General features: G+C 43.3%; 1 protein-coding gene across 1 annotated transcript in view; it reads left to right on the forward strand.

The window, feature by feature from the left end:
• FSTL4 (follistatin-like 4) overlaps nucleotides 1-22761 on the forward strand; it is a 43081-nt gene extending 20320 nt beyond the window's left edge. Inside the window, exons 4-11 of the mRNA XM_010160134.1 lie at nucleotides 3321-3482; nucleotides 5221-5355; nucleotides 6800-6826; nucleotides 12003-12121; nucleotides 14805-14954; nucleotides 15546-15653; nucleotides 18688-18797; nucleotides 21961-22761. Coding sequence (XP_010158436.1) covers nucleotides 3321-3482; nucleotides 5221-5355; nucleotides 6800-6826; nucleotides 12003-12121; nucleotides 14805-14954; nucleotides 15546-15653; nucleotides 18688-18797; nucleotides 21961-22663 — 1514 coding nt within the window. The 3' untranslated portion in view covers nucleotides 22664-22761. The remainder of the gene's footprint in view (nucleotides 1-3320; nucleotides 3483-5220; nucleotides 5356-6799; nucleotides 6827-12002; nucleotides 12122-14804; nucleotides 14955-15545; nucleotides 15654-18687; nucleotides 18798-21960) is intronic.
• Nucleotides 22762-23090: the final 329 nt, after the last annotated feature.

Consider the following 23090-nt stretch of genomic DNA (forward strand, 5'->3'; position numbering starts at 1 on the left):
AAAGTAAAATGTGCTTACTTGGAATGTATTAATTTGTAGCAAGAACAATAAAAATGCATTCTGCAGGTTGCCGTTATCACAAGGCGGTTGTGTGCAATAATTTACCTGTGCAGTGAAATCATGAAGACAGGGGAGAAGAAATGAAAAGTTTAAAAATGGAAGGAGTAGGAAAATGATAAGAGAGCAGTCATGGAGGTGCAACATATTTTTGTAGGCAAAAACAAGCAGTTTCCTTATTAATCACCCCTGAAAAGACACCTTGCTGTAATTTCAGGGTAAGCTAATTTTCATGCAGAACATTGATTCAGTGTCTAGGACCCCTGAGCTGCGTTTTGCAATATAGGTCTATGGTGTTTCCAGCTCTGCAGTCACAATGTGGGTTGCTCACATGCAGACCGATGTGGTGTAAGGCAAAAAAACAGAGATGCAAGTAAACTCTGCTGTGTGAAGGAGTGCCCTGTTTCTAGGGAGCATGCTCCAGGTGGCAGGCGTTGGGAGTGCTGATATGAGCACCCATAAGAAGAGGAAAGCCTAAAGCAAAGCACTGAAAGAAAACCAGATCAACCCACTCTGGTTTTGAGAGCATTAAATAGGTGATGTCTGGGACAGGCTCTATCTCTGTTAAAAGCTGGTGAGTAAGAAAACACCACTACGCTTGGAGTAAATTTGCTCTGGTGCCTTTGGCCATTTGGGATATGTCCAAGAAGGGCTTGAGCCCGGCTGGGGGATCTCTGTCTTGCCTGGAGCTGGGCAGCCGCTGGCAGGTGGGCATATCCTGGCAGGAAGGTCCTTCCTGACTGGAAGAGGCAGGTTTGTGCCTTCTGGAGAATTAAGAAAATATGTGGGGGCATTAAATACTAACAGCCTGTTGACTTCACTAGGATTTGGGCATCTAACCTGCTTGGGTATTTTAATTTTTTTCCTCTGAATTTGTAGGAGACAAACCACCTCTCATCCATGAGTCTGAATAAATCATGGAAGCTTTCAATGGAGCTCAATTCCTAAATAATTTCATTCTAAAGATGTTACTAGTAGCCAGCAAATCATAGGTGAGACAAGCATTGAGTGCAGGACCTTCATAAAATTCTGTCAAAGTGCATCAAAATTACTATCTTTATCCTATCACAGCTAGAGAGACTGACTCGGGGAAATTTAAGTTCATTTTCTGAGGCACAGACGGAATCAGAAGCTCCTGACGCTCAGTTTTATGCCCATGAATTGCTTGGGCACTGTCCCTTAAATAAACGCAGGGATGGCTCTGGCAGCTGCCAGCCATTTCCAGCAGCAGATTGCTTCCTTTGCTCTCCTTCCGCTTGATCTGGCGCCTCCTGAAGTCAGGAGGAGCTCTAACCCTGACAGTGATGGGAGGAGGAGATGAAAAGCTAGGAAATGCTTTTATTTAGAACTTGCAAACTCAATTCAATAAACCAAACCTTGTGTCTTTGATTAAAAAGCTTTTGCATGGTATTTTGCCCACTGCCCTGCATCTTACAACACATTTTCTTTTCTTCACTAACAAAGGACATAGAAGGCAAGGAAATAAGTCTACGGGTCCAGTGCAGAGGTGGAGTTTAAAGCCATCCCTTTGCTGGCAGTCCCCATTTTTCTGTGTCTCCAGGTGCCCCTAGGCATTTCCTCTCTGGTTACACTTGAACAACCTCTCGCTTTTAAAGCTATAAAAACCAAGTAGACTGGAGGGCTTTCTGTCGTGGCTGATTTCCTTCCAAGCTGATGACTCAGCTCTGGTTAATACTTGGCAGCTGGTAGGTACGGCCGAGTAAAATACATCTCTCTTGGTAAGGCCCATGAAAAATAGAAATAGAAAGATGGAAAGTGTATGCTAGTGAATGTAATTATTGAAACTATCCCCATATGGGTATGTAGACAGAGCAAGCTGCAGACACATATTTCGTTTTATTCTAAAGCAACTGTTAAGTTAATTTAATTTTGCCAATCCTGGAGCCTAATGATGGTCTATATGAAAACACTGCAGTGAGTTAACGGTGCCTTAAGCCAGTGACAGCCTAGTGCAGCGGGGGATTTTCCTTGAGGAAGAAGATGGGCCCCCACGTATCACATCCACATTTGATTTTGACTGTGGCTTTACAAAAACATATACCTTTGAACAGTTATATCATGAGCTCCAAAATCTCCTGATCAGTAGAAAAGTTGACCTCTTGATTATGAAATAGAGCAGCCCATGACCACCCTTCAAACACCGTCAGCCATGGTACGGCACATCCCCACATTTCCTTTTATGATGTCCCTTGAGGTGAAAGGAAGGAGGGTCCTGTTGGTTTTTTAACTGATATTGCCATATTGCAAATTCTCCTCAAAGTATGTGAGTAAATTGTTAAGAAATAGTTAATGGGTGATATTAAGCCTTGTTGATTTGTGCAATGAAGGCAACATGATTGAAAATCAATGAACTTGTCTGAAATTGTAATATAGTTAGTAGTTCTGCCAATTGAGTGTATTAAATAGTTCAGAGGGGCCTTCCTGAGACAAGGTAAGTCATGTTTTGCAAGCATCTCAGAAAAAAAGAGAAGTAATTTATAAACACTTCATTTGTTCAGAATAAAAGGTAGTGAATATACAGGCAATTTCCTGAAAAATGTGCTGCTTCTAATAGCAAGAACTCCAATTCTTTCCTTACTAGATTTGGTGAAGGTTTGGGCTTTATACTTTAATTTTTAAATATCTGAGTACCTGCCTTAGGTTTTAATCCAACTTAAGTTTCATTAGTCACTTAATGGGATAACGGGTTTAAATTGAAAGCGCGGAGGTTTAGATTAGATATCAGGAAGGAATTCTTCTGGGAGAGGGTGGTGAGGCACTGGGACAGGTTGCCCAGAGAAGCTGTGGATGCCCCATCCCTGGAAGTGTCCAAGGCCAGGCTGAATGAGGCTTGGAGCAACCTGGTCTTGTGGAAGGTGTCCCTGCCCATGGCAGGGGGGTTGGAACTGGATGGCCTTTAAGGTCCCTTCCAACCCAAACCCTTCTGGGATTCTATGATTAATGAAAGAAAGCAAGAGCAAGCAAGAACGATCTAAATGCATAATGAGATACCCAGGTTGCTCCCTGGCGTTGGTTTATTAGTTTATTCTCTGCTATTTTTATTTTCTATTTTCTGCCCCCAAAGTTGAGCTGTAGAAAAGTCAATACTGTAGCTTGCACCGAAATCCAAGACATAGCTTGTCTCCCCGGTGCTGGGGTCAGACCTCTTTGCAGCCCGTCTGAAAGCAGCGGCTCTCGAGCGACCGACGAGGGTTGGCACCTGGCCGGTGAGTTTAAAGTGGCCAATTCCTTGTTCCCCACAGTGCCACCAGTGATTCGCGTCTACCCTGAAACGCAGGCGCAGGAGCCTGGTGTGTCGGCAAGCCTCAAATGTCACGCCGAAGGCATCCCTAATCCCCGAATTACCTGGCTAAAGAACGGCATTGATATCATGCCAAAACTGTCCAAACAACTGACGCTCCTAGGTAAGAACGGAATTTTGATTAATTAAAGTATTGTAGACAGGGATTAAGGAGGATTATTTTGCACTTTAAACTAGAAGTTCTTGTACTTTTGCTAAGACACAGTTGTTGGAAATCGTGTTACAAAACCCCTGTTCTTTCTTTTTATCTTCTCCTGTGAATTTCTCAGGAAATGCAGTATTGATTGATATAAGTGGTAGCGGTGTTCTGTTAAAAGACGGTGTGCTTGGTTCTCCTCTGCCTTTGTACAGCTGCGCAGATCAGAGGAGAATTGCATTAAATTATTTGTTGAGGCATAAGCACTACATCGGATGCAAATCAGCTGAGAATCAGGCTGCGGTTCACCTCTTCCGACACGGCTCTGCAGAGGGAATCAGGCTCTTGTGGGTCCTTGTTCAAACAAGGGTGCAACAGACACAGTGAAAAGCACAGTTTTCTGTGTAAAAGTATCTAACAGCTCCCCACAGTGCCCCCCACCCCAAGTCTGGCTGAGGTGTATGGCAGCCCTCAGCTAGTGCTGGCAACACAGATATCCCCGCATGCTTGGGGGTGATATCTCAAAATATTCCAAAGGTTGTAGGCGACAGACTGTATTGGGTTGGTGGGGTTTGGTGGGGCTGCAGGGATGGCTCCTGTGAGAAGCTGCTGGAAGCTTCCCTGGCTCCAGGTCAGACCCACCTCTGGGCACAGCTGAGCCACTTAGTGCCTCTGTGATTAACAAATTTAAGCAGGGAAAACAAGAAAAACCTGGAGCAGAGAGAGGAGTGGGATGTGAGAGGAACAGCCAGGCAGGACCCCCAGGTCAGTGCAGAAGGAGGTGCTTGGAGCAGAGGGTCCCTTGCAGCTCGTTGTGAGAGGGTAGGCTTTGCCCTCCAAGCTGGAGCAGATGGCTGCTCCCAAAAGAGCCTGTGACCCCATGGGCAGCCTGCGCTGGAGCAGGGGCAGGGAGTGAGGATCCTCCCCAGAGAAGAACGGAGCAGCAGAGACAGTGTGTGATGGGCTGACCACAACCCCCATTCCCCATCCTCCTGTGCCCCTCTGGGCGGAGGAGGGAGGGAAATGGGGAGCAAAGCTGAGCCTGGGGCGGGGGAAGGGGTTTTTAAGATCTGGTCTTGTCTCTCATTGTCGTACTCTGATTTGATTGGCAGTAAATTAAATGGATTTTTTTCCTCAAGCTGAGTCTGTTTTGCCCATGACCATTAATAGTGGGTGATCCCTCCCTGTCCTTGTCTCCACCCAGGAGCCTTTCTGTGTAGTTTCTCCACTCTATCCCACTGGGGAGGAGTGAGTGAGTGGCTGTGTGGTGCTGAGTTGCTGTGTGGGCCTAAACCATGGCATGGTCCTACTCCAGACAGTAAAATGATAGGAGTAACTGTAGAAAGACCCCTCCCAAACCCAAGTTCTTGCTGATCTGGTTGAAAAACAGGTTGCAAAATTGAAGTGAATTTTTCTCCACTAAAGCCAAAGCTTTTTTTGTTTTGTTTTAACAAGAAGAAATAAATGAAATGTAATTTATTGTTTGCACTTGGGATTGCTCTTTGTTTCTGGCACAGAGTGTTTATGTGCTAATGGCAAGAAGCAAAACATCAGCTCTCGTGAGAATCCCCTGAATTTATGTCCAAGAAAACATTGTGTGGTTAAGCCACCCTGCTGAGCCATCACAGGGTGGCTGCAGCACTTAAGTGCAGTATCAGCAATTAGGAGCAGTGAGGAACACTGTTTATGGGTGTCTTTCTTACAGCAAATGGAAGTGAACTTCATATCAGCAGCGTTCGATATGAAGACACCGGTGCCTACACCTGCATTGCTAAGAATGAGGTGGGAGTGGATGAGGACATATCTTCACTTTTCATAGAAGATTCGGCGAGAAAGACCCGTAAGCTTAATTTTCCGTGTGTTTATTTCTTCAGGTTGTATTTAAATGTAGTAGTATACGTGCAATTTAACAGTTTAGTCCATTGCATGCAGTGTCGGACTCTTAATCGTAAGGTAATGACTATTTTGTCCATGCTTTGATTTGAGGGTTGGATACTGTTTTGGGAAGGAACTGCATGAGGAAGGTAAAATCTTTTTGTCCAAAACAATGATGCCTTTCATGTGCCAGAAGTGTATTGGATGTGGTATGGATGTAACATCTTTTCTAAAGTAACAACTTGGCACTAGTTTTAGATATAAAAGAAACCAAAACCTAATGGTTTGTTGAATTATATGCAGTTTAAGAAAATAAATTTCACTGATTTCTGTACAAGACTTCTTTTAAAGCCAGTTAAGATTCAAAGTTCTCAAATATTTTGATGCTTGAAAAATGTTCTGATGGAATTATTTGGTTTGCCTGTGTTTACATCGCTAACCAGGTTTTCCTTGGTGTGAAATTATCTTCCACTTTAAAGACAAATATTCTCCCAGCCACTCTTAGCTGCATGTCTCCCGTAGGAATGTGGCAGTGTTCTCTTGACCACGCTGTCCCCAAAACGCGATTAATGAAGTAGGCGATAAGTTGCCCCAGTGGAAAAGCTCCCAGAGGCCTGATCTCTTCCTAATTCTGCTGTCTTAACTATTTGGAAGATTGCTTGGGTTCATGGTGATAATAAAAGAAATAGGTGCAAATGGAAGTTTTGCTACTTTTCTGACTGTTAAAATAGAGCAAGAACTGAAAATGAGGATATCCATAAATATGTGCTCTCATGGCGATTCTTTGGAAAATATATTCTATTCCTCATTAAATAGATTTATGTACGTTTGATACTATCATTTTCCCTTGAATACTTGAGCAAGGGAAATTACACTATGTTGAGAAATAATTGGATGTACCTTAAACAGAAGTTCAAGTACAAATGTACTTTCAAAAAGTATTTGAATCCTAAAAGAGAATACAGTTGCATGAAATTCCAAGAAGAAATGCAGTGTGAAGCTCCAGTAGCTGTCAGTCTCGGGCTTCTGAAGGATGTCATGTTTGCTTATTGAACCTGTACAGACAGTCATAGCCTGTTCTGTACCTCCAATTACATTTGAAGATAACATCTCTTTACTAAGACTTTGATCTTTGCACAGGCTAAAGTTGGCTTCGTTTCAGTGAGGGCTTTTCCCGTGTCAGAATTGTCTCTAGTAGGAACAAATGTATTTAGAAATATCTGTCTTCCCTGATATCTTATTTGAATGAATATTACAGGGCTTTCACCAATTGAGCAGTTCATGTAAACATGAGTATTAATTCAGTTACTTGCTACAATGAAAATTTTGACATTGCTTTGTTTTTGTTTTGTTTTTTTTTTTTCTTTTCCCAATTATGTTCTGGCTTCCCCAATTTTCTGATGCTGCAGTTGCAAACATACTGTGGCGAGAGGAAGGTACTGCAGTAAAGTTCTTTTGTCGTAGTGATAATGTGCTTGTCTGCTTTAATAATTCCATGATGGGCCATTCTCCACTGACTTGCCACTAACTCTATCAACTTTCACAGATACCAGATTAAGTACAGACCAGACATTTAAAAGCTAAACTATTCAAATGAGAGATGTCAGTCTTGTAATATAAATTGTACCTGTAACTTCTTACATTTTCCTACTATGAAATAATAGATGGCCATAAAATATATAGGAATGTGGATTTTATATAAGCTGCTACCAATGTGAGTAGCCTGAGATTCTCAAGCTGCATTAAAAATTGCATGAGTGTCAGAAGTGATCCCAAATTACCATAATTGAACAAGTAAGACATAAATTCAATACACTGCATTTTTAAACAAGCAATTCAAGCTCTTCCTTCTCACTAGCACGTATTGGTGTTTACTAGGGGAGCAACAAAAATTGTATTCTTGACTGTTAGGCAAAAAAAACCCCAAACTCAAACCAGGTCTTGCTTCCCTCTATCCTTTAAATCGATGCAGGGTAAAGGTTGCCCCATTTCTCCTTGTTTTAATTGGCAGTTAAGGTCTGTAGTTTGATCAGATTTATAGTGTGCCCTGCACAAGGTCAACATCCCTGTATCTTGGAAGCCAAATTAGAAAAAACCCCATACTAAACAGCTAATTGACTCAAAGATATTAGGGAGGCACTTGAAATAAAAATTTATTTGATTTTACATGCACTTGTGCTGTCATAATTTCCAAAATGCACAGTAAGACGCATCGTGCAAAGACCCAAGGAGCTCTCGAGCAGCTCGCCCACCTGCCTCTGTAGGTACAGTGCCTGGGTGGGGAGCCCCCGAGCTTGGGCACCTGGGGGTTGTGGGCAGGGTATCTGCTCACTGCAGGAGGGTTCTTGGATCCAAGTCCAGGCGTAAGCCAGTTCTTACGTCTGCCACTTGCATATGAGGACGCTGGGATCTTGGTGTCCTTCCTAGTTTGTGGGGAAGGCCGCTGTGCAGATCCAAACTGCTCTCGACCCTGTCCCCCTGCTCACTGCAGACACCCCTCCCTCCCACTGCTCCTCCAGGAAGGGCTGCACGCTCACTCTGCCTTTGGAGGGTGCAAAGACCCTTTCTTAACCAGTGCCTCCAGGTACCCAGAATGACAGCTGGGCTTCATGCCCTTGGCTTGGAGCTCTCTGGTGTGCTCGGGCTTGGCCCAAAGGATTGCAAGGGCAGAAGGAAAGTGCCAGCTCATAGTGACCTGTGCTACCTCGGCTGGATATGCAAACACCCAATGCATACCTGCTGCTGGCTGCAGACGTGCAAATGCAGCAGCCACAGCTGACTGGAGGTCATGAGATGCGATGCAGACACCTAAGACTGCTCTCCAGCACTTATTCCCAAATAGGCCACCCGCCAGTGCCTGGAGCATGGCATTGAAGGGTGTCTCCGCTGCTGATGTTCCTGTAAATGGCATTACGGGCGCTAAGAATTGTTATTTCCCTTCTGCTTGGAAACAAAATCTCTAGTGCATCTAATCAGTCCAGCATCATTGACACGATGCTCTGTGGCTGTTTATATGCTGCATCCCTTATGCTCCTTTTTAAAGAAAGTGGCTGGATAACCCTGCCAGTTGTAGGCATACGGTAATATTTAAAGAACAACTAAAAAGTTGGTTGCAGAAAGTCTTCTTATAATTCTGCTAAACGATATGGACTTACTGCTTATCGACCTTGCAGATTTTAAATAAAAGTATGAGCAAGGTATAGGGAAAACATGGGCAGTAAAAGCAGATTTACTATTGCTGTTCTTAAAGAATTCAGTATCTTAAGAGCAGCTTTATGCCCCTGCCTGTGTTGTTCTGCAGTATTTGATCGACACGCTCATTCTAGACAAAGAATCAATCGAACGTACTTTAACGTGTGAAATCTTGGCACAGAGAAAGCTGGAAGAGAGGAATGGTATTTTTGTTTTTACGGTTTAATGTATCCTTTCAAGTCCATTAAAAAGAAAACCTATGTGTAAGTAGCATGATTAACAAATGGATTGGTAGACTTGAGCTCCTTTAACGTGATCACATCCTCGTGCCCACGAGGTCTGTAGTAACTAAAGCTATTGGGAAAATGCCTGGACAGAATGTCATGTACAACAAGCTTTTCCTGCAAGTCAAAGTTTTAATGCAAGTAGTTAGACTTCTAAAATTACTATCAGTCTGTTCTCAGAACCCTTCACAGACCATGCACAGGTAAAACCTCAAGAAGCAAGTGCACAGAGCACGACCAGCCAGTTTAACATGGAACTGGAAGCATGTGCAATATTTACTCAGTGTACAAACTACTTTTTAATTTTGTAGAAAGCTACAAGTAGCCCAGATGTAATGTAGAGATTTGTTTTCATGCCAGCGTTCACCTGCAGTGGGTGTTGCTTTCTTTATACCTGGGTAAAGGGATCATATCGTGCCAGAGGCATTAATTGTCAGTTACATGAATGTATGCACTTAAAAAGCTGAAAACATGTTTGTTACCAAATTTAAGTTCTAAAATACCTCCAAGCATTTAGATTAAGTTGAGGAAAACTATTAAGTAGCAGATCAGAGGAGAGTGTCCCACAGTGTCAAGTTTGCCCTTTAACCTCCAAGGAGGGAAATACACATGTACGTTCAGATGGAGGCTGTATTCCTGAAATCAAGAAAATTCTTGCCATCAGGTGTCCTCCTGTTAGAGCCTGCTTCATCTGGAACTGTTCAAATAAGCGCTGTTGTGTTTTGGAAACCCTCCCTATACCTATGGGGGGTTTTGCTGTATTAGTTTTTTTGTTAATACAGATGAGGTAGGTTACCTTTTATCAAACCTTTTAACTAGTTGTGTCATCCAACCTGAAATCTCCTCCATTAAAAAGGGGGCAAAATTAAAACCCTCATCATTAGTTCCCTCAGTTCCCAACCTGGTACCTGCCTCGCTAGTATAAATAACACAATTGGGTAAAATTCTCCACGGCCCACCTCTGTACTTGAATAATTCCCCAGAGCAAGGAGTTGCAGCAGAATAGTCAAGAGTGGAGTCTGTTTTACGGATGCCCATGAGATTGTTTAGAGATGTACCCCAATCAAGACTTGGCAAATACTTCATAAGTCACTACAGAACATCTAGCTTGTCTAGTCAAAAACCTGCTTTGTCTAAAAATCAGCGTGAAGAGTACTCTCTGAAAAATTATTTTAACTTAAATTGGTAAACCTATTTAAAAAGAGAGTGACTGATTGCTCTTAGTAATTTTTATCATATTCTAACCAGTCAGCTTAAAAACTTGCACTCCTCGCACTGTAAAATAAGTGGTGTGTCTTGCCAAGTCACTAACTCTAAACCTACCGGGGTAAAATCATTATCAAAGTATTTTTATGACTAATTAAAGCCTTAGTTGTGAAATACACCCTCATTGTGACAGGATCATCAGACAAAATCACGCTATTATTGTGCATGAAAATAATAATAAGCATCTTCACAATGGTCATAATTTGTTGCCTGCCTGTTTCCACTTCGTAGGATTAAAATCCTTTACTCATGAGAATATGTGCACTCATTCCAGCCAGGGTCAGATTCTGCCCTCTGATGTATTCACTCAAATCCCACCGAAGCGGGTGGGAGTTGTGTGTGTGCTGCGAGCGCAGATTTTGGTCCAAAGTGCCCGAATGAAATGGTTTAACGATATACTCGGGGGAAAAAAATTAGCCCTTAGTCAATAAAGATAACTCAGTTCTCGATGGAAGTTCGGTAGCTTTTTTCCTATGTGCATGATCCCGCACTGTGGCATCACATTTAAGGGTCACGGCTCCTGCAACCTGCCTGATGCCCTAACTGGGGTATTTCTGTGGTATGGTCTAGAGAGGTGCAACTTGAACATTGTCAGTACAGCAGACACCACATGCTAAGATACATACTCTAAAGCCACTTATTTGGCACAAAAAGAAGGGGTTTTAGCACCAGAAAACCCCTTCTACCTCACTGAATACTATGTATTTTACCAAATTTTCCAAAAATGCATTCATCCAAATTGTACGTGTTTTTACAGTGAAGTTTTCCTATGACAATTTAGACCTCAATCCTGCAAACAGTTAGGAGACGTGAGGAACTCCGTAGGTGTGATCAGTGTTTAGGTCTGCCACCCCAGGACCAGCCGAGGGAATTGTCACACTGAACATTGTTCAGATCTGGGTAAAATGTAATGTATTAGAAATTATAAATTATCACATCACCATCCTGTGGGCAGCGAAGTACGCTACCAACATTACTGGGGGCAACAGTGGTCGTTGCAAACACGTACTGGTGGTGGTATGGAAACGATGAAACGATGCTTGGATCTTTCTAACCAGGGTGTTTGAAAAGATCCTGAACATTTCCTAAAGATGCTCGTCACTCAATTGCATGTAGCTGAAAAACAACTAAATTATCAGTGTTTCAAGGCATTTCTGCACAACAGAAATGATAAAATATGGTCTAACAGCAAAGCAATGACAGCCAGTTTTCCAAATCTCCTGGAATGCCCCAGTTGGATAAATGAGTGCTATTGCGATGCTGAACTATTCCACATTTGTGAATTACAGTTTGCAAGATTTCAAAAATGTATTTGTGTTGGTGGCTATAGTTAGTTCATCCAGATAGTTTAAGAAAATAGAGAAATATATGTGTTTTCATGGAACAGGTGCTAAGTACTTCCATTTTGCATCACGGTTACAAGAAAGCACGTTGTCTATAACAGGAGAACCTTCAGATTAATTTTAACTAAAGTTCTCTGTTCTCAAATTATTAGCAGGCTATTTTTAATGAAATCATAGAAAAACTCAAAATCATAATCTGAGAGAGTTAACGATGCAACACAGGGGCTTTTGTAATCAAATCCCACTTTGGTACATATGCACAGGACCCGAACAGAGCTCTTGCGCACAACCGCCGCCACCAAGGCAATGCATTTTTGAATGTGTCTGTACCTCCTCACTCCTTGAAGCCCTCGTTGTGACATGGAATTTGATTTTGTGAATGCACCGACTGCATCCAACGACCAACCTTTATGTAAGGCAGAGTTTGTTTGTTGGGGGAGGAGGGAGAGTTCTTAAAAACAAGTCCTAACAGCTATGGATACATACAAAACAAAAACCCTGCTCCTTTTGCTCTATCCCCATTCAAGGCCTGAGTGTTGGGAATATGTTCTATATCTTTTCTGATGACGGGATCACAGTCCTTCAGCCAAATGAGTGTGAAATCCGGAGACACATCAGGCCCGAAGAGAGGATTTTCACAAGTTATGTAAGTCCTAAACCCAGCAGCTACAGCCAGCAGCTGGGAAACTTTCTCTTAATCTCCTCAAAGGTTGTTATTACTAAAGGACACATTTGACAGTGATGTTGGAGCTGGTGGGCTTCATGGGGCATCCCTGAGGTGTATCTCCTCTTGAAAATTAAGAGAACCACGTGAGTTATAAGATGCACAGGGAGGATTACTGACACGCTGCAGAGAATTTGACTAGTTATCCTGTCAAAATGTAGGCAAAGGCTTTCACTTGTCCTGATTGAACTGTTTATGTATCCGTGCCCAAAAGTTGTAAGTGGGCTATAGGGGAGGTACAAAAGTCAGTAACAGGGGGATGCACACATAGCTCGCTGGTGCTAACCGCCCCTTTTACTGATGGCACCACGGGCAAAAATGGAGCGGTCTGCTCTCTGCTCTTCAGAAGGTTTCCCAGGTTAACCACAGCAGGGAGGCGAGTAAGGACACGCGGAAGCTGGCTGTGCCGTGCACAACCTCTGCATCTTACACCGCTGAACGGGAGACCTGCTCCGTCCTTGCTTGCTGCCCAGTATCTTCTGCCAGCACTGCGTTTACCTAACCCTCGCTTTAGGAAATCATGAGGAAAACCTGTTCAAGTGTCAGTGAATGTGAAGCGCTGGCTCGTGGGCAGTGGAGCTCAACACGGCAAGTGGGAGAACACGGACCCGGAGGCCCTGTGAGGCCAGTGTTTTCAGCAACCTGTTACGTACTCCTGCGCGGTAACGTACGCATGTGCTCATGAAGCTATCAATTCTCATAAAACACAGGTGCTGAAATACATCCAGAAATGCTTTCTTTAGTCACTCCTTTACTTAGTTCTTTGTGAAAAGGGGAAGCTGAGAATGTGGCTTCCTTCTGAAGAAAAGGACCCAGCCTTGCTTTCAATTTTGGGAGGAATAAAAGGGGAGAGTCACTGTCGTGAGCCTTGCAGGATGGGTCAGGCTCTGCTGCCGTGTGTCAAGATCTTTTGTGAGTCTGTACTCAGTATTTTGAAAACCTCAATAGATCTGTGGTTGATACTGCGGTGTTTTTTCCCTGGATTTTAATGTATCTTAGTAGAAATCCAGCCTGACGTTCACTCCAAGACTTGTCCTTAGCATGGGCTTAGTATTATTAAGCCCCACTTGAGCTGGTGCTAGTCAAAGACAGAAATCTTGTGTTTCTTTTCCAAAGAGCTGTAAATATTGAAGAGGTGGTTCTGGAGAAACAGCTTGAAAAGAACAAAGGAGAGTGGGCACTTAAGGAAATAATGTCAGCACAGTAGTGGGCATAAAAGGGATTTTTAACATCATTACTTGGCTGCCTTTCGGAGAGAGCTCCGCGGGTTTCCTACAGGTATCATAGGACCTTTTGCCTTGGTATAGGGTGGATTGACTTTTTTTCCTCCCTTTTAGTATCTTGAGTGTTCGCCACGTAGACAGTGGCACCAGCATGCAACTTCGAGAGTGTTTCTATGACAAAGGTTTCTTTGTTTGCTGTTAGAGAGCACAAAAGCAGATAGAGCTGCAGACAAGCGCTGTGGAAGAAAGGCTGGCGACCTTTCCCTGCTCCTGTGGGTTTGGCTGGATGCTGTGTCGTGAGAGCCCAGGCCCCACCGCGCAGCCGAGGATGAGGAGGGCAGTTTGGAGGCTTGTGTGAACAGCTGCTGGAAGCCCAAAGCTGGGCTTTTGTAGCATCTTTTAGCTTGCAGCAACGTAGATCCTCAGCCTGGGTGGAGGGCTGGAAAGGGAAATGCAGCCAAGCTGGCGAGTCTTGTGTCTTCAACCCTTACACATGGTGTCCACCACGGTACCTACCCAACAGAGCTGTGCTTAACAGCGAAATCCCTTTATCTGTAATCATCCCTGCTACAGACCTGATGTTGGCATTGGTTTTTCTTGTACCTTCTCTTTGCCTGAAGCTCTGCGGCTCTGATCACTTTACCCTTAGGGAGGTTGTGCCATTATTTAAAGTGACCCAGCTGTTGTACTGACAAGGTTTAAACCCAACAGTTGTGCTCACTGAAATTTGTATGTGTTCGTTTAGTTTTACCCTCGTCTCCACCCCACAGCCTGGTCCCACACTAATGCTCTTTCATATAAAGCAAACAGAAGGGAGAATCATGAAGAGTAGCCAACCTGCAGAGCCTTGTTGATGAGATCATGTGACTCTTGGGGTACCAGTGGACTCCCACTAATTTGCACAGGACTTAGTGAGTGGAGGATCAGAGACAAAATACAGCATCAGGCAGTTGTGAACAAGATTTGGTCTTGAAAATGGAGACTTTAATTGAATCACAGCTTTGTATTTTTTATAATATAGATCACTGTGTTTTTTAAAATACAGGGTGATATTTCTGTTGCTAATAAATGCTGACAGTGCTGCAATTCTTGATGAACCACGGTGTGCTTCAAAAGATAGATCCACGGACTGTGTGGTTATTTAAATTCAATGTGAGTTTGCAGGAGGTGCAGCTGTCACAGGGTAGAGCCAGGCTGCAGTGTGGTACCCGATAAAATAATTATTTCATGTTTTCCAGGAAAGAAAGGGGAAAAGTATCATCCTAATGGAATCCTCAGGGACTTTTCTTCGATGGTTTTCAAGGCTAAGCTTCTTGTTGCTCCAGGCCCTGCACTTGTAGAAATTAAACCTTTTCTCCTCTTCTTTTTTTCCCCCCCCTCAGGAAGAGATCTGTCCTAGAGTGGAAGGTGAAGGGGCCCAGTCCTGCCTCTGGGCTTCAGCGGTCAACATCAGAGACAAGTACATTTATGTGACACAGCCTAAGCAGAACAGAGTAATGATAATTGATATCCAGACTCAGAAAGCCATACAGGTACTTACGAGGGGAACTTTATTCACTGATGGCAAAACACTTAGTATGGGACAAAAAAGGAAGATCTGTGCCCAGTGGATCTGCTGACATCACTAAAAAGTTGGGCTTGTTTTGCTTTCCCCCATGGGGCCACAGTGTTGTCCGCTGTTGTGTAACCTCACTGGCAGAAAAAATCTCTGTTATGGGTTGGGTATCGTAGTCCCAGGGTCGGGTCTGCAGCCAGGCCTGCAGCTAGTGTGGCAAAATAATGCTAGGACAAATTTCTGGCTTAGGCTTCCTGAGCTGCTGCCTGACCTCGCTTATAAGCAGGTTGGGAAGTATGAAGTGGTGTGGGTATAATTCAAGCAGAAAATTAGCTCCTGATCGACTGGCCGCAAGTAACAGCATAAGAAGGAGTGATGTCTACCTGGGAAACAGCACCAGGCAGCCAGATTTTTCTGCTGCGGGTGCTGCTGCTGATTCCCCAGTTGAGTTGAAGGCAAAGCTGCACAAATGAGTGTACACCCTCATGGGAGTGTCTGCAGTGAACTGATGTTCATCATGTGCATTTGGGTCACTGTGTAAATACCTTTCTCTGTTTTTTTTTTTAAGTCCTTGGATGTTGACCCATTACCAACCAAATTATATTATGACAAGTCCCACGACCAAGTCTGGGTGCTTAGCTGGGGTGACATGCAGAAGTCCTCGCCGACACTGCAGGTGAGTCCTTGCGTGCCTGAGCTTTTGCCCTTCCTTGGCTTGGCGTCATCAGTAGCAAGCTGGTGGCTGGTTGGTTGCAGGTAATTAACAGCATTTAATGGTCTGGGTATAAAGCTGCTCTTTCATTTGCATATCTAGTGTGTTTTATTTATCCCTCCTCCGTCCATCCTCACATATTTTTCCTGCTGTTTAATTTGTTTTTGAGCAATGACTGTGCCGTAGGCTGGCAGCAGGACTGCTTTGTTGCCAAAGTCTGTTTTGTTTTAAGGCTGATGACAGAGCCAAGTGCCATAAAGTCATACAGCAAGGGCTGGCAGCTGACTGCGAGCAGTACGAGCCTGCAATGCTCCAAGTCATTTGTGCAGCCTGCGTGAGTGCAGCTTCTTTTTAACTCGATTGAGGTCTAAAAACAGTGGGTACCAAGAAGGCACAAAGAACATACTTTCTGCACAGAAATCTGTTACTCTTTAGGCTATTGGTAGTGAATCATCGGAGGTGTAAGTCGGGCTGAGCAGCACATTCAAGGATAAGCCTAAGGTAGGGACTAAGTGTGTGTTCACTGCAGAGCTGCAGCGCACCCTTCTCCGACTTACGGTGACCAGGGAATTTTTCTGTCTGCAGAGCTTGGGGACATTGCATGTGAAAAGAAACATTAAAAGGTGAATGCACTGTACAGTGCCTCAAGATTCATACTTCTTTCAGGATTACTAGGCTGTCACCCTTGGTGTGCATTGAGCAAACCCACCCTGTTCTCCAGTTTGGTAAAGTAATTTACCTCTTCTTATCTTCCACGTGGGAGAAGTCCAGGTTTTCTGCCAGTGCACTAAATTGATGCTTATTTTCTTTATACTCAGTTTGTCACTTGTCTCTCGCAAGCCTTCAGCCTCCTTTTGGGTGATGATGGAGCACGATGTGGTAGAATTACAGTAAAATACAAAAAGGAGCTCTCTAAGGCATGAAAAAAAAAAAACCAACAAAACCATAAACAGCAAAAGTAAAACCTCAGGGACAAATTCTCTTAGGGGGGGTCAGTGACTCGGCTGGAGGGGTGCCAGCAAGGTCCCTGGAGCTCCTCCACGCTCAGCACCATCAGACCCAGAGTGATACTGAGGCACAGTAATGCACATAGCTTTGGACAGCTAAATTAACGTGTGTTTCTGGATTGCCCTGGAGGATTCTCTCTGCTGTTGACTGTACAGAAACACTAAGCGTAGGCAGCTAATTGGGCATTTTGCTGCTTCTGTATGTCATGACAGAGCTGACACCAGACCTGATTTGATCCATCCAGACATACCCTTCTCTAGTAGTTGTTTTCTGGCACTCGCTGCCCAACATTTCTGGAAACATAGGTGTCCTGTGAATACTCCTTATACCAGAAATGTTTGCCTCTAAGTCTGCATTCCCGAATGGGCAGAGAAGAAGGGTGGCTGAGCTTTCCGACCTAAAAACCTACGAATCTGGAGTCTGTGTTATAGGGTTGCCCAAGGCTGCCCCATGAAAGTGGGATGAGCCACTCCCACCAGCCACGTGCTCGGTCCAAAACAACGGCTGCAGCCTGCAGCCTTTCAATAATAAAGGATGGACCAGTGACTCAACATGGACATTGTCAGGAAACTGGGGGCAAATAAATGCAGGTTTCTGAGGCAGTGCCACCTGCTCGTCTCACCCGGGGATGCGCAGCTCCCTGTACAGGGTATAAGGAGACAAAATGGGCTCTCTTTACCCTTTCTGACTTAATTTCTTCCATCCAGCTGTGAGAGGTTTCTGTAATTAAAGGAGAGATGGCACAAGCATGTGATTATTAAGAAGAACACACCATCTGCACAGCTGGAAACTTGTTATAAGGCTCCAGCTCTCAGATAGTCCTTTCTGTTATCTTTATGAAGTGCAGTTACACATGTAGAGAATTAGATTAGCATCAGCAAATCTTTTCTTTTTTTCCCAACTTTCTTTCCCAAAAGGTGGGCAGTGACTAATTTGGCAAACTTCATTCTTCAGACCTGCCGTGGTTAGTTGCAGGCATGCCATAAAATACCCTTTTTTAACAAAGATGCTACTGCAGAGGTTGATCTAAATTTCCACTCGTTCTTTGGAAGTCCGGGATTTATCAAACAGCCCGTGTAGCTGACTGATGGGATGCTGGTTTTTAGCCATTACTGGCTTGTGGGAAGCAAACGCCTGGCCTTGTGAAAGCACTGTGCAAGAGTGGGCATCTTTCCTGAGTAATCTAATTGGAAGAAATCTAAATGACACGACCAGAACGGCTGTCTGAACTAAACCTCGTAGGGTTTTAGCATTTCCTTAATGAATTATGAAGCTATAAATTCCAAGCAGCTACTGTTGCACATTAGAGCAGCGGAAGTTCCTAATGAATGGACTAAAGTCATCTTGAAGCAAGCAAACCATTTGAGTACTTAACATTTCAATTATTGAAAACTTCTACCTCTCCTTTCCCGGAGAGGTGGAGGGGCTGAGTTCCCATGGCCGTGGAGGTGTGTGCTGTGCTGGAGGACAGTACAGGGTGGGCAGCCCAAGGGCCTTTATCTGCTCTTCTGTAATTTTTATGTGGTGTGGTCCATGGATGAACAGTTCTCCTTCAAAGTGATAATTAACTGCTCTGAGATAGTGTTTGATCCTTCAAGCTGGTAAATTATCGCTGGGCATGTAAGTGAGATTAGTAAATACAACCGTGAAATAAATGTTTATTTTAGACAGTGAGGAATAAATTATTGTGGTCTTAGTGTTGTCATACTACCTCAGCTCCTGCATGACTGCTCTTTCTCAAGATATAAACATTTTATGAAAGTAGAGTTGTGTACTTACCTTACACGTGTCAAGCCTCAAATACTGTTTATCAGCACACCTTTTTCAAGACAGCTACACCAAACAACATTTTGAAGTCATTAATCAATTTGAATCTACTACATCCCTGGGAAAAGGCCCTCGATACTGTGTATGATTGTGTAATCTCTATTTACATTTCTGCCTTACTCACTGCTTTTCCTCTACTCAACCTTGTGTGTATTTATTGTAGGTGATTCCAGAGGCAAGCACAGGGGAGGATCAGCATGTTATCCGCACGCCGTTTGAAGGAGTGGTTGATTTCTTTATACCACCTACGAATCTTATTATTAATCACGTCAGGTAAGAAATTATCTTAATGAATAGCAACGGTGACCATACTGCTCTCTTGTAGTGAGCACAGAATCATAGAGTTTTTAGGTTGGAAAAGACCTTTAAGATCATCAAGTCCCACCGTCAACCCTTCTAATAATCTTACAGCAGTTGATAAATGTTAATGAATGAATCTGTGATCAAGCTAACTACTCTTATCCCTGTTTTTACATGTGAAATGGAAAAATGATATGTCAAATTACCTATAGTTATTCAGCAGATCAATAGAACAGCAAGAAACAAACCTGGACTTCCCTTAGACCACAACGGGCATTCACACCTCAGCTTGGTCAGCCCTGCCTCCTTGCAGCAAAATATGACCCACAGCCCTAGCTTGCTTGTGCCGGGAATGTGGTGGCCAGAAAGCTGCCTTCCATCCTCAAAACTGCTTTATGGATTTGGGTAGAAACCTGTGTCAAAGACACATTGCCTGAAGTGGTAAAAGGTTATTCTGCCTGAAGCATAAAGCATGGTTCTTCCACGTGTTTCCAACTATTTACTTGTTCAAATATTGGATCTCTAAGTGAGTGTACAGTTGGAGCAGAAAAATGGCATGCCCTGCATATTAAAAAAAACCCACCTCTATGAACCATCAGTTTTGAATGTTAATGTGATGTGGTGGTTAATGAGACTATGTAACTAACATATTAATAACTTGTGGTAATACTGGCTGCTTCCCAGCAGGCACAGGAAGCCTCCCATTAACATTATCAAAATTGATGATAACTGCACAGCAATTTATACTGTTCTTGCCATGTTGTAACATAACAACTTTTTAACCACCTTCTGTCCCCAGTATAGTTTTAACTTAGTTAAACACTCAAAAATCATCATGTGACTCCTTACATTAATCTTGGGTTCCTTGCAGTGAACCCTGGGGGCACGGGGGTCACACTTAAACAATTACGTGTTGAAGCTGTTCCAAAATAAGTAACTTTGCTTCCTGAAACACAAAATAATGAGACATACTTCATGGCTGTCATTCTTAATTTTTCCCGACCTCGTTTTTCCCGTTTGCTTTCAAAATATCATTATGACTAATGGTAATGCCAGGACGTAGGTGACTGCTGAATGTTAAAGCCTGAGATGAGAAGGTACGGTCTGGGTTCAGAGACTGGAAGGTGGAACAATTACACTTTTTCTTGTTTGTTTTGTTGTCTGTTTGCTTCAGTGTGATTAGCTGGCCATATACAGATGATCATCTGTAAGAAATATTAAATGTAGATAATTGTCTATAGTTTTCCGTGTGCAGAGCAGGGAATGCTGTGCCTAATTTCCGATTTCATTTGTTCAGGGCCAGATCTCTGTCCATTCTCTCTCACCCTCAGCACAGAAAAATAATTGCGCACAGTCTAATGAGACTTACTGAGATCATGTTCTAAATTCCTCACTCAGAAACAATAAATGGCAATACAAGCATTTCCCAGGAAGGTGAATATTTAAGCAATCTCTTCCCTGAGCCAAAAAATATTTGTATGCAAATGTTCCTGCGTATGTATTTCAGCTGCCTGTTATTTCAGATGGGTATCTAGGAATTTATCCATTTTTATTAGTTCCCAGGGTAGATTGTTGTCTATTAAAAACTCTCTAAGTGCAAGGATTTTTTTGAGATTTCAGATCACAGATTTCATGAAAGCCCTGCGCCTCTTCTGCGGCTGTGTGCACATAAAACACATTCTGACCCACTTCTTTAATTTAAAGTTTATGATAAGCACCATTTTTTAACTTCTTCAGGCATTTGGCCAAGTATTAAGGAAGTCTTGGGGAAAAAAAATGCTGTAAGAGAAAGCATTTTTTAAAGTGTACTTAAAATGCATTCATCCAGGAGAAATACAAGTGTCGTATCCAATTTCCCCACACACAGTGCGCTACACATCTCCACTGCAGATATTTCCTGAAGTCTCTAATGGATGTGAGTATAATGGGAAAATGAAAGGCTTAGCCCAGTGATTTTCATGGGATCATACACTACACTGGCTCGTTCTTTAGGAGGGAAATCATTGCCGAGTGTCTCATTGACAGATGGATTAAGAATAAAAAAATAAACCCAGTGTTTTAAGCAAAATACGTATTATCTGCACACGAGCACGTTGTTCTCCACATTTCGCAAGGCAATTTTACATCTTTTGGGGAAGATACAAAGCTAAGCGCTCACTTAATTTCCTTCCGTCTGCACTGGATGGATGAAAAGAGACTCGATGTAAAATTAGTTTTCTTAAGTCAGTATCAGTGACCTGTGAAGCCAGGGGAACACAAACAGGCTGTTTCTAAGGGCTCTCTCTCAAATTAAGCAGAAACCTTTCTTGGCTATTCTTGACCTTTTCCTGTCTTCAGCAAAGGTCAGATGTGCTGCAGCATATATCTGTTACTGAACATTCCTTCTCTGCTCACTCTTGTCCACTCTCTCTTGAGACAGAAAACAAAGACCCCTTTTCTTCAGTGCACCAGGCTGGTTATGTTCCTCGAGAAATGTTTTACACCTTCCCTGGGCTGGTAGGACGGTGCTGAACAACGTCTGCTCTACACCTCAGCCTTGCCAGCTCCTGCGGTGGTCCCCAGGCACTGCGGGTAGCAAACTCACGTCACAGCTACTCTCTGATCCTGTAATCCAGGAGAGGAGGTTAGACATGGCCTTCACTCCATGGTTGTCCGTGTAGCTCAGAGTTGCTCTCTGGCCCCAGCCTGGCAGGGATATGCTTCATTTTGAACAGTTTTCTGTTTTGAGATTGAAGGAGTCTTGAGCATATACTGAATTACGTCTCTCTAGACCTGAAACATATTAAATGCAGAATTGGTCAACACATGCTGACAGAACACCCAAACCTTGATATCATTCGTATTGTAGATTGGCTTTCCCAATAAAAGGCTCCAGCTCTAGGAGATGTTATTCAAATACCCAAGCACACATTCAAGCTTCGAGGATCAGGTTGCTAATTTTCACTAAAATATATACCTCCTTTTAGCTCGTTTTCAAAGCACTAAAACCAGAGAGATTTCTTACAGAAAACAGCATTATTGCACACGCTTCTGAAAGCAACAGGATAGATTTTCCCAGTTCTGCTGACTTTGGTCTTTTCTTGAGCATATCACCGTGTCTCCAGAGATGACTTCAGTGTCATGTTTTCTATTTCAGGTTTGGCTTCATCTTTAACGAATCGAAATCCGAAGTTCACAAAATTGACCTGGAAACTGTGACCCACATCAAGACTATCAACTTCAAAAACAGCAGCTGCGTACCGCAGACCATGGCTTATACCCACCTGGGCGGGTACTTCTTCGTCCAGTGCAGGAGGAACAGGTCGGTGCCTGCATCGCCGCAGCTCGTTATTGACAGTGTTACTGATGTCGTCATCGGCCCCAACGGCGAGGTGACGGGCACACCTTATATCTCACCGGACGGGCGCTATTTGGTCAGTGCGGATGAAGACAGTGGCAGGATCAAAGTCCAGATTCTAACTGTCCGAGGGGAAATCAGGTTGATTTATGACTTACAAACAAACATACACGTATCTGATCTGACATTTCAACCCTCTTTCACTGAAGGCAATCAGTACTATATATATGCTACTTCACATTTGCAAACAGATGTGCTTTTTGTAGAGCTATCAACGGGGAAAATGAATGTACTGAAGAATTTAAAGGACCCTATCACATCCAAAGACTGGCCCTGGAGCAACTACAACAGAATTATGAAAGACAGTGGATTATTTGGACAGTATCTCATTACACCAGCTAAAGATTCATTGTTTGTTATAAACGGGAGGCAAAATACGTTACGCTGTGAGGTTTCAGGTATAAGGAGGGGTAACACAGTGGTCTGGGTTGGAGAGGTATGAAAGGGCGATAGCAGTAGAGCCATCAGCAGGCAAGTACCGGTTGGACCTTTTCACTGCAACAAATGAGCAGTAGCATTGTATATTTTTACACTGGGGAAAAAAAAAAAAGAAAAAGCAAAAACCCTGTATAGGCTTCATGGTACAACACTGGTCTACTTGCAAGTTTTATAATGTAAGGTATGCTCTGCTAATAGGAAGTGGTTTTGAAGGGATATTTTTTATTTGGGGGTGTGATTTGTGGTTATGAGAAAAACGCTGGGAAGCGAAAAATATCTCCACTGAGATACCGTATAAGCCACGAAACCTAGTGATTGTGTAGAACAAACCAGATTTTGAGTTTCCATACTGAAGAGCTTTTACGTTACGTTCAAGCCATCGGTTTTCCTTCCTGTATGCCTTGCCCGTTAGCTGTGCTGACTACCCCACC

The sequence above is a fragment of the Eurypyga helias genome, unplaced genomic scaffold, assembly GCF_000690775.1.
Source record: "Eurypyga helias isolate BGI_N326 unplaced genomic scaffold, ASM69077v1 scaffold5621, whole genome shotgun sequence".
Lineage (NCBI taxonomy): Eukaryota > Metazoa > Chordata > Aves > Eurypygiformes > Eurypygidae > Eurypyga > Eurypyga helias.